General features: G+C 32.6%; 1 protein-coding gene across 1 annotated transcript in view; it reads left to right on the plus strand.

Annotated features, from left to right (window-relative positions):
* The window catches only part of LOC139511305 (uncharacterized), a 30,555-nt gene extending 18,915 nt beyond the window's left edge, over positions 1 to 11,640 (plus strand). Inside the window, exons 11-17 of the mRNA XM_071297933.1 lie at positions 4,974 to 5,363; positions 5,979 to 6,125; positions 8,135 to 8,161; positions 8,736 to 8,879; positions 9,682 to 9,693; positions 10,168 to 10,345; positions 11,433 to 11,640. Coding sequence (XP_071154034.1) covers positions 4,974 to 5,363; positions 5,979 to 6,125; positions 8,135 to 8,161; positions 8,736 to 8,879; positions 9,682 to 9,693; positions 10,168 to 10,345; positions 11,433 to 11,619 — 1,085 coding nt within the window. The 3' untranslated portion in view covers positions 11,620 to 11,640. The remainder of the gene's footprint in view (positions 1 to 4,973; positions 5,364 to 5,978; positions 6,126 to 8,134; positions 8,162 to 8,735; positions 8,880 to 9,681; positions 9,694 to 10,167; positions 10,346 to 11,432) is intronic.
* The last annotated feature ends 229 nt before the right edge of the window (positions 11,641 to 11,869 follow it).

Genomic DNA, 11,869 nt, shown 5'->3' on the forward strand with positions numbered 1-11,869 from the left:
GACGAAAGATACCAAAGGGACAGTCAAACTCATAAATCTAAAACAAACTGACAACGCCATGGCTAAAAATAAAAAAGACAAACAGAAAAACAATAGTACACACGACACAACATAGAAAACTAAAGAATAAACAACACGAACCCCACCAAAAACTAGGGGTGATCTCAGGTGCTCCGGAAGGGTAAGCAGATCCTGCTCCACATGTGGCACCCGTCGTGTTGCTTAAGTGATTACAAATCCGGTAAATAGTCTAATTCGGTAGGTCATATTCATGAAAGGGAAGGGGATTGTAGTTACGACGTAAGGAACATATCCGATATCATTTGTGAAACGGTTATTCCATAACGGTCAACCAACTCGTGATGGCGTCCGTAAAATTTACGAAGGGATGATTTCAACTTCACCATTTGGAACTCTTGGTTTAATAGCTTCCTTGTGAGCAGCAAACCTCTATCAAGAAAATCATGATAGGAAATGCAAGCACGGGAATATCGTATCAATTGGGAGATATATACCCCGTATGCAGGTGCTGCTGGAATGTTGCTACTTAGAAATAGAAAGTTCACAATTGGAAAGCTGAAATCATCTCTTTTGTCGTAAAGTTTTGTTTTCAACCGACCCTCATTGTCAATTTCTAGATGTAAGTCAAGATATGAAGCCGACTTAACTGTATCTGTAGTATCCTTTATCTCTAGTTCGATTGGATAGATGCGTTCCACATAGTCACCAAATTTTGAATTGTTTAGTGAAAGAACATCATCTATATAGCGGAAAGTAGAGTTAAAGGATATTGCTAACTTCTTATCTTTCTTCCTAAGAAGTTCCTGCATGAAGTCAGCCTCATAATAATAAAGAAACAAGTCGGCGAGTAGAGGGGCACAGTTTGTTCCCATTGGAATGCCGACAGTCTGTTGAAAAACACGTCCTCCGAACGTAACAAATATGTTGTCAATCAAGAAATCAAGCATCTTGATAATATCAGTTTCAGAGAATTTTTTGTTTGAATCAGAGTGATTCTTTACAAAGTAGGATTTATCCCTCCCTAAGACAAGATACTTGTATCTACGTTGGCCATTCTTTTTTATGAAGCAAAGTAATATCAACTCTTTCAATTTGTCTTTTAGTTTGGAATGTGGAATACTTGTGTACAGGGTAGAAAAGTCAAATGTTTTAATACTGTTACAAGATGAAAGAGAGTTAGATTGTATGTACTCTAAAAGATCTTTTGAATTTTTAAATTTTTAATATATCTTGATTACATTAAACCAAACATTTTGCACTTATTCTTTTATATATATATCTTTAAAAGTGTTGGAGAAAATGCAGAAATAAGCAAAAGTCTAAATTAAGAACTTGACCTTGACCTTTGACATTGACCTCATTTTAGGACCTAGGAACCTAAAATCGGAAGGTTCAACGGTTATACAGTTAGATGTTTACAAGTTAATAAAAACATACCAACAAATATAGTTCCTAAAGGTACATAACTTAACATAACATAACATATAAAATTTTATCGAATCGCTACGACCCAAATTTTTCAAACATTCCTGAATCAGAACAAATACAATAGGTCTTTCCACGGAAAGGTGGAATTACCTTATAATCGAAACAAATACAATAGTTCTTTCCCCGAAAAGGTTGAATTACCTTATAATCGAAACAAATACAATAGTATTTTCCACAGAAAAGTGGAAAGACCTAATGATCAGAACAAATACAATAGGTCTTACAACGGAAAGGTGGATTTACCTTATAATCGAAACAAAAACAATAGTTCTTTCCAAAGAAAAGTGGAAAGACCTAATGATCAGAACAAATACAATAGGTCTTTCCACGGAAGGTGGAATTACTTTATAATCGGAACACATACAATAGGTCTTTCCACAGAAAAGTGGAAAGACCTAATAATTAGAACAAATACAATAGGTCTTTCCATAGAAAAGCGGAGAGACCTAATGATCAGAACAAATATAATAGGTCTTTCCACAGAAAAACGGAAAGACCTAATGATCAGAACAAATACAATAGGTCTTTTCACAGAAAATCGGAGATACCTAATGATCAGAATAAATACAATAGGTCTTTCCACAGAAAAGCGGAAAGATCTAATAATTAGAACAAATACAATAGGTCTTTCCACAGAAAAGCGGAGAGACCTAATGATCAGAACAAATACAATAGGTCTTTCCATAGAAAAGTGGAAAGACCTAATGATCAGAACAAATACAATAGGTTTTTAAACAGAAAAGCGGAAAGACCTAATGACCAGAATAAATAATAATAATAATAATAATCAAAACAAATACAATACGTTTTTCCACTGAAAAGTGGAAAGACCTAATAATACGATATGATATAACGGAATACAATATGTGTATATGTGTATAAAAGAGGGACGAAAGATACCAAAGGGACAGTCAAACTCATAAATCTAAAACAAACTGACAACGCCATAGCTAAAAATGAAAAAGACAAACAAAAAAACAATAGTACACATGACACAACATAGAAAACTAAAGAATAAACAACACGAACCCCACCAAAAACTAGGGGTGATCTCAGGTGCTCCGGAAGGGTAAGCAGATCCTGCTCCACATGTGGCACCCGTCGTGTTGCTTATGTGATTACAAATCCGGTAAATAGTCTTATTCGGTAGGTCACATTCATGAAAGGGAAGGGGATTGTAGTTACGACGCAAGGAACATATCCGATATCATTTGTGAAACGGTTATTCCATAACGGTCAACCAACTCGTGATGGCGTCCGTAAAATTTACGAAGGGATGACTTCAACTTTACCATATGGAACTCTTAGTTTAATAGCTTCCTAGTGAGCAGTAACCCTCTATCAAGAAAATCATGATAGGAAATGCAAGCACGGGAGTATCGTATCAATTGGGAGATATATACCCCGTATGCAGGTGCTGCTGGAATGTTGCTACTTAGAAATGGAAAGTTCACAATTGGAAAGCTGAAATCATCTCTTTTGTCGTAAAGTTTTGTTTTCAACCGACCCTCATTGTCAATTTCTAGATGTAAGTCAAGATATGAAGCCGACTTAACTGTATCTGTAGTATCCTTTATCTCCAATTCGATGGGATAGATGCGTTCCACATAGTCACCAAATTTTGAATTGTTTAGTGAAAGAACGTCATCTATATAGCGGAAAGTAGAGTTAAAGGATATTGCTAACTTCTTATCTTTCTTCCTAAGAAGTTCCTGTATAACATTTTCATCCGATAATATAGTGATAATTGACATTACATTTCAAGCACATTAATTTTATACATAATAATTCACTATCAAACTAACTAATGACTTTATCCTGGGGGTTCAGGTACATGTTATAATCATTCACACTCATATGTTTTGAGGAAAAATGTTTTTCTAAAATTAAATTTTCTTTGATATAGTTTTAAGTCCCTCTTTATGAGGTTTTTCCTCTTGCATCTTTGATCTGTATATGAAATGCTTTACTAGTAAAATGGCTTTATTATTTTATAAAATTTAGTTTATAGCTAACATAAAGACCAAACATGACTATATCCACATTTAGTGGAATTTCAATATGTGTTGCTTTCTGGTTCTTCCTTGCAAAATGTACATAAATTACACTGTACAAGGTTCATTTTTAAATTTTTTTGGTATTAGTACCTAAAATACTGTGAATAATTCGGTATTGAAACCAACAGAGCTTGGATGTTTTTTCCAATACCCTACAACGTTATTTGATAAATCCTTCCATTTTCGCTCAGCTGCTATTGCAGCTTGTATCGCACCTTGATTTAAAATACTATACAGGTCTTTAGAACCTTTGTTTGACTTAAGAAATTGTTAATATTTAAAGGTAACAAAGCTTGTATCTTTTTCTTCCTTTCAGAGTTGATTTCAATAGATTGTAACCATTTTTAATGCTACTTTAATACCATAAAATGTGGGTTTAAAAGTATATCGCCGTTCAAAATTTTGATAAGACACTATATCTCCTTGCTCATCTAGAAGGTCATTCACAGTCCATACCCCATTTTGTGCTAAACTTCTATAAAAAAAAACCACTGACGTTATTAATTTAAATGTTCTCATTATTTCATATAGATGAAGATATGACTTCCTCAAAATAGCGAGGATTTCGGAGACACAGGGCCAAATTAATTTTGTCCAAAAATCGTTATCTAAGTTTGAATTGTTCCAAAATAAGCCGCCTCTGTAAAATAAGCCAGCTCTGTAAAATGTATATTTCGTGTAGCAGTAAATAATGTGTACCACTTTGCATTTGAATTAAATAATCTTCTAACCAAGATCAATTTTTAGCCCTTGTATACAATTTCTCAAATTAATCATTTTTAAACAACCTCTGTAGTATTCTTGACATAAGAGCTCCCGATTTACATTGTCGGGTTTACCATCCAAAATGAAAGCATAAATTATACTATTTCAAAGTTGTCGTAGTACATTTTCATCTGGACCTGGGATGGATAAGAACAGCAAAAATCTTACATAGGATATCGTCGCTGGGCTTAAAAAATGTCGTATATGACTTTTTTGGCTAAAATACGTTTTGACACCAATGGTCTGGGCGGGAGGACATCTTTGGTATTACAAAAAAGCATACAGTTAGAACAATCAAAATGTGTGAAATAAGACATATTACAAAATTGTCAATGTCAGTTGTTTGTAAAGTTTGCTTCCAAAATGTTGTATGAAAACTTGAAAATCGTTGTAGAATGGCTTTGGGAAAAAATAATTGTACATTTCTTTATTTCTGTGAAAATAGTTTAAGTTCTTGGATAATCCAGAAATGTCAAAGCTTTTATTTCACTGCTATTTGCAAAAATGTTCAAGTTCACAAACGACATTTTGGAAGCATGCAATTTGCCAAAATGTTCAAAGCCCATGAGATATTTTTTAAGTGAAAAATTTGTAATTTACAACATTTTAGAAGCCCAGCGACGATATTATTAATTATTTCAGCACCAACAACAATGTCAACCACTTCTAAACTGACGACCACTGGACCAACAATTGCTTCATCAACGACAATCTCACAAACAACTGTGCAACCAACGGTCAAATCAACAACTGTGCAACCAACGGTCAAATCAACAACTGTGCAACCAACGGTCAAATCAACAACTGTGCAACCAACGGTCAAATCAACAACTGTGCAACCAACGGTCAAATCAACAATTGTGCAACCAACAACAGCCCAACCAACAACTGTGCAACAAACAACGGCCCAACCTAGCACTTCAGTGGCAACGACTGGCATTTCAATCATCACAGTAGCTTTAACAAACACTTCAATGGTCCAAGTAGCTTCGTCTATTCCGACGACCACTGTAGTAACAGCTGTTACATCATGTAAGTAATGTGTTCAAGTTATTAAGTCGTGCCTATCCCTTTGTAGTCTTTTGCTAATTTTTCAAATTCTTTTTCCTTCGACGAAAAGCAATTTATGTATTTATCATGTATTTTGTACTAATATGGAGTTATTGTTAACAATAGGTAATTCTTTAAAAAAAAACTATAAAATGTTCAGATGAAATGTGCTTAATTGAAAGAATGACCTGTGTAAGGTCATTATCGTTCGATTACCGGTCTTTCATTCATCAATTATGACACCTATCGATGTGTTATACGACAGACCTTGAACTTAGAATATGTATTATCTATAATTAAGAAAAATTAAATGGATTTGGAAATTTACTTTGTTTTTTTTGCATGGATTGGGTAGCAGAATTTATAATCCTAATCTTAAGAAAACATTTATGAGTTTGACAGTCCTTTGGTAGCTTTCGTCCCTCTTTTATGACCGACACTTTCGATGATGAACAAGTATTGACTACACTGCAACTACGTTTGGATTTAAGGTAGCCTCCTTCAGCTGTTTGTTGAAAATACAAGAAGTATTTGCTGTTTTTCATAAACATTTGTTGTATATTCCATTAATTTTTAATTTATTTTGATACATTTTAGCAACAAATAATACATGCACTGATGATGAGGATTCCAATTTTTCTTGTGCTGTGTACGAAATGATGTACGGTTTATGTGCTGCTACTACTGGAACACTGTTTAATATTGCTCAAAAAAGGTGTCAAGCCTTTTGTGGAATATGTGCAGGTAATTCAATATCAACATTTATAACTTTGACAATGTGTTTTAACCTTAGTGGTGTCCAAACAAAAAATTGTGTGGTTGTATTTGATTAAATTATTTATTTAACTTATTTATTTTCCATCATTCATCGATTTTAACATAGATAACAATATATTTCTATCATCAAATGTGTAAATGATTATGGATTACTGTTTAACTGGTCTATACAAAGCATGAATATCTTTCTTCAAGTACTTTGCCTGTCAAAAAAGTTCTGATGTTTCAAAGTGGAAATAAAACACAGCGTTTGTAGAAAAACGCTATATGCAAATAGAGAAACAATCCATAACATTAACCACACGAACCTACAAAATAGAAAGTAGCTAAAATACAAATTTTTCTACTGATATATCGATAAGTTCTGAATAAAAGTTTTTGTATTATTTTCTTGTGTATTTTTTGTGTTTTGTTTTTAAGTTTTTGTCACTATAAAAATAGCTATTTTTTTTTATTCAAACTAGAATAGAGTCTTTCTAACCAAAAGTTTGTTAACGTTAGGTGGCGTTTGTTGTTGTTTTCTAAACGCTACAAAAGTAGAAACAAATACATCGTTTAATTAGTGTTTACTGACCCTGTTTGAACTTTCAATAATGCATGCACATGTGGTTGGTAAACAGACTTTTTTACAAACGTAGTAACAAATACATCGTTTAATCAAGTTGAAGTTAGAAACAAATGTAGCGCTTGTACTAGCAAACGATGAAGACAAACTGTAGACCCAGTTTTAGCGAAATCATAGTTTGTCAAAGTTTGTGTAAACTTTGCAAACGTATGTAAGAAACAAATGATCAAAACATGTGCGCGCTTAGCCGTTTGCATCGTTTGTGTTAGAAAGAAATACACTCATAATACACAAGTGACTAATTGCTACCCCATTCTTATCACATTTTAATAATTGTCGGTAAGTTTATCTTGATTTAGTGATTTAACATATGCGATTGTTGTCACTAGTTGACTGACTCTGGAAAACCAACAAAGTTTTGACATGCCTCTTTTGTTTACTGAACAACAATGATTCCAATTTTTACCAACTTTCAAACTTTTCCTTGATTATGATTTGCATAAATTAACTGGGAGTTGTATTTGTTTTATAATAAACAGTGTTCGTATTACGAACATATTCTATAGAACAGCTATAGATCACCGTACGGCCTTCAACATTAAACAAAACCCATACCGCCTATGCAGCTAAAAACGGCCCCGAAATCACAAATGTAACACATGTACAATTCAAACGAAAAAACTAACGGCCTAATTAATTTACAAAAACAAAACCTAACGAAAAATAAATATGTAACAGACTCAAACGACAACACATGAATTACAGGCTCCTGACCATGTACGGTCACGAACATACAGAATGTGCAAGGTTAAACATGATAGCGGGTTTTAAATACTCCCCTAACCTGGGACAATGGTGTAACAGCACAAAGATAAGAAATACAAATTAAAATTGAGTTAAAAAAGAGCTTAGCTCATCAGATGGATACATAAAGAAATACACATAACAAAAACATGTTAACATGATGGGTACTTGTACATCCCAACATACACTTAGTACAGACATGAGAGTACTCGCAGTTACAGACAGCTACTTAAAAGCCCGTAGATATTAGTATAAAATTCAAAATATATAGAATTGTTTGAACATCTACTAACATGTGTTTTGTTGCAATACAGGTACACACTTTGTTTTTTCTGTTAAAATATCGAGAATCAAGAACATTTTTTAAAGGGAGAAGGCCAGAAAAACTGGCAAAAATCAGATGTTGGACAGAATCAACTAACGAAACAGATGTTAAGCCAACTGTCATGTTGCTGACTTGGTACAAGCATTTTTTCGAGGAAAATAGTGTGTGTGTGTTAAACCCGGTTTTAGATCTAGTTAAACTCCCGCGTGTACGCCAGTTGTTTATTTAGGGTGTCTTCTACATGTTCATATATTACAGTAAACTTTATAGCACTTTTTACAGGGAACAACACTTCTGGAACTCCACCAGGTAAAAATTGTACATTTAAAGTTATTGCAATGGTAGTTTTATTATTACAAACAATATACGTTCGGTCAGTTTATAAGTATTAAAATTGTTTCAGCACTATCAACAGTTTGTTAAAACTTTAATTTAAGATTTTAAAACACAAATCTTTCTCAGAAATTTGGTTCTATCCACTAAAAACATAATATGATACGCGAGCTTTACATTCGAATATTTGATTTTATTGTTTTAAGATATCATCATTAATAAACACCTAAACAAGAAAATAATTATCATATGCATTTGTTAATGTTTAATATACCTATTAAATAATACCTTATGCTGAAGCTATACATATTTTATACAGAAATATATATATACTTAAACCGCCAGATAACGTGTATATACAGAATTTGAAGACTCCACTTACATATGTGACATAATCACGTTTAACATATTTTTTGCCAAAATGAGACACTTTGATAAACACAGATGACTATTTAGAAAACAATTGTATATTTTGTCTATAGAAAGAATATTTCCGAAACTGTAGAATTTGCTAGCAATGGAATAAATATATTGTTATATGCTATTACAGCTGCCTTACCTACACAGCCTACATGTATAGACCATGATACAAGATGTTCTCAGTTCCAATTTCACATATGTTCATCTAATGTGTCTCAGAATTTTGTTATTTCAACATGTCCAAAGTCATGTAACAAGTGTTCAGAGTACCTGGGTGAGTTTTTATTACTAAAACTTTTTTTATCAGTTCAAAATATCGTTATTTGAAACAGTAAATGTCAACTTGTCGTTTGAAAAGTTCTATCATCAGGCTTTCCCTTTTTGCCAAAGGAGTGAGATTGTTCAATCCTTTCATAAATTTAAGATATTTACACCTTGCTGCATAGGTTGATATGATCTAGAAAATAAGGAACAGAAATGGCAGTTGTGATGTACTATACATATAATTATGATGAAAACCAAGGGTAATCAACAATGCATCAGGTTAAAGTCTCCATAACGAACTAATTAATCGATACGAAATGTCGGTGTCTAAATTCAGTAGTAATATAAAAAAAAAAAGAAGATGTGGTATGATTGTATATGAGACGTCTCTACACAAGAGACCAAACTGAGACACAAATTGACAACTATAAGTCACTATACGGCCTTCAACAATATGTTTTTGTTGTTTTAGAAGCTTTCTATATACCATCATAGTCGTATACTCTTAATTTACATAAATGTTTTGATAGAAAATAAATTTTCTCAAAGCACAAAAATAAATCTTAATAGTTGCTACATCATAAAATGTATCTGTGAAAGCTTGTTTGCTTTTACAAGATTGTAATGGGTGCAGTTCATTCAAATGAAAGCAGATTTTACGCTTAAACTTAATTTTGTAAATTTGTATTTCATCTTTAGTTTGACATCTAAACAAAAACTGAAGGAAAGTCACTTCATTCAAATTTATTTTTCAAATCAACACATTCGAAATTCGAAATGTGTATTCAATTAAATTAAACTTTTTTTTACAGCATCCCTGAATCGTAAGTAAACTGTACAATACATTTGTCTAACTTTTCTTCGCAAAGAGTATGGGCTTGCAGTGCTTTGTGAATCTACAAAAGTTTTTTAACAGTCTGCATTAAATAAGCTGTTAATCTATTGTGAAAATTGGGGTTTAGAAGTTAAGTTACAAAACAATGAAATCTTTAGTATTTAATATAGAAAGTCGTATTGAAAACGTACAGTTTTCATATAAAGACACATTCATTCATCATACCAAACATTAAACTTATATTGACGTAACTTTGGCAGCTTTTCGGAAGTTAAAAATTGTTATATATTTTTATTAAGTATTTCACAAACCTAATATCTCCATTGCTGTTTGTGCTCCTCGTGCAATAAATCTGAAGAATAACAGTATGCATTTAAATATCATTTACTTTTAAAATTCAAAAAGTATCAGACGTGCTTGTGCATACTCATTATTTATTTTGTTATTTTGTTATTTGCTATAGCTGTTACAACGCCTACGCCTATAAAATGTAACACGTGTGGAGATATAAGTAACGGCATTCCGTGTTATAGTAAAGATGTGTTCGGAAATAGTTCTACAACGATCTGCCCAACTGGTTACAATTACTGCATGACAGATGTGCTAAATGATGGCAATGGTAATTCCGATGTTTTTAAAAGGTAAATTATACTATAAAATTGATACTGTACTATTCAATAATGTTAATGACACTTTGATACGTTCAATGTTTCATACTGTGGATTCATTTATTTTCGTGGGTACCAATTTTCGTGGGTTAAGGAAAACTTATATGGTCGTGGATATTTCATTTCGTGGTTTTGCCGAGGTCTGCATACAAGCCTATAGAAAATGTTTTATTCGTTGAACCTTTAATTTCGTGGTTCACCTGTACCCACGAAATCCACGAACGTTGGTATCCAAAGAATAATAGTGAATCCACAGTATTTGATATGAAATTGACACATTTGGACATCATCCAACTAGAACCTATGACAGACATGAGGAAATCCGTTTTCTCATTGGTAACTTATATTTCTCAACTGAAGCAGACTATGTCTAGCTGTTAGGGGTAAATAATTCTCATTAGATACGTTGGTTGATATGTAAGATATGACAAACATGATAGCGTAATTTCATATTTATTATACCAGAAAAAGTATCATTTGTATATTTACTCTATTGTGAAAGGTACGCAGAGTTTTGTAATTGTGGTACCAATAGGCGATGTATTCATAGTAAGATACACGTACCCGAACTTGCTTGATTGAAGTTTATGCAATTTCCATCAAGAAAGTTTTTCCCTATTTTTAAAGGCAAACAAAGTTAAACGATAATCTTATATCATGAATTTCTGAAGAAAGACACATAAGGGTAAAAAACAACCAATGAGATTATGCATTTCACCGCCTAATAATTCATAACCGATTAAAATTGTCAGAATTGAGAACGAGACACTAGTGGTCCGTTCAGACGACTATTCTGGTTTATATTGCTACAAGACAAAGGACGGGAGTTATTGAATAATTATGCCTTTGGTATCTTTCGCATCTATTTCATTTATTTTTTACATATCTACAATTTTATTATCATTCGATTTGTACAAAGGTTATTTTTGTTAAAGTAGACCTATTTGATATTTAAATTGCCAGAATACAACTGAAAACAGGCAAACTTAATGAAAAATAACGCATAACAGGATGACACATGCTGATCATGTGTTTCATTATTACACTTTTTTAATTCTAGATGTGTGACTCAACAAACATGTGACACAAAATGGCTAAAGGAAACAGCTGACCAAGACTATTGCATGAGATATGGAGTAGTAACCAATGCTAATGCTTTCGAATGTCATTTCTGTTGTTCAGGGGATCAATGCAATAGCGGTATTAAACCTGCAACGTCAACACTATTAGCAAAAACATCTGGTTAAGAATAAAAACTTCATTGTGGATATGTTGTTAAAATTTACTTAATATAACCAAAAACAAACCATGCACCACTCTAACACGTCGACTTGTGTCTACAATTTTTTTGAGTTGGTATTATTCGTAGTTGAAAGGCCATAGCAAATACAAAAATTAACAAAAATAACGAAAAGACATCCGAGAGAGTACAATCAAACATCAATATAATATGGAAAGTTATGTAAAGAAATTTGTCTTTGAATGTGTTAATAACTT

The sequence above is a fragment of the Mytilus edulis genome, chromosome 2 (genome assembly GCF_963676685.1).
Source record: "Mytilus edulis chromosome 2, xbMytEdul2.2, whole genome shotgun sequence".
In the NCBI taxonomy this organism is placed as follows: Eukaryota; Metazoa; Mollusca; class Bivalvia; order Mytilida; family Mytilidae; genus Mytilus; species Mytilus edulis.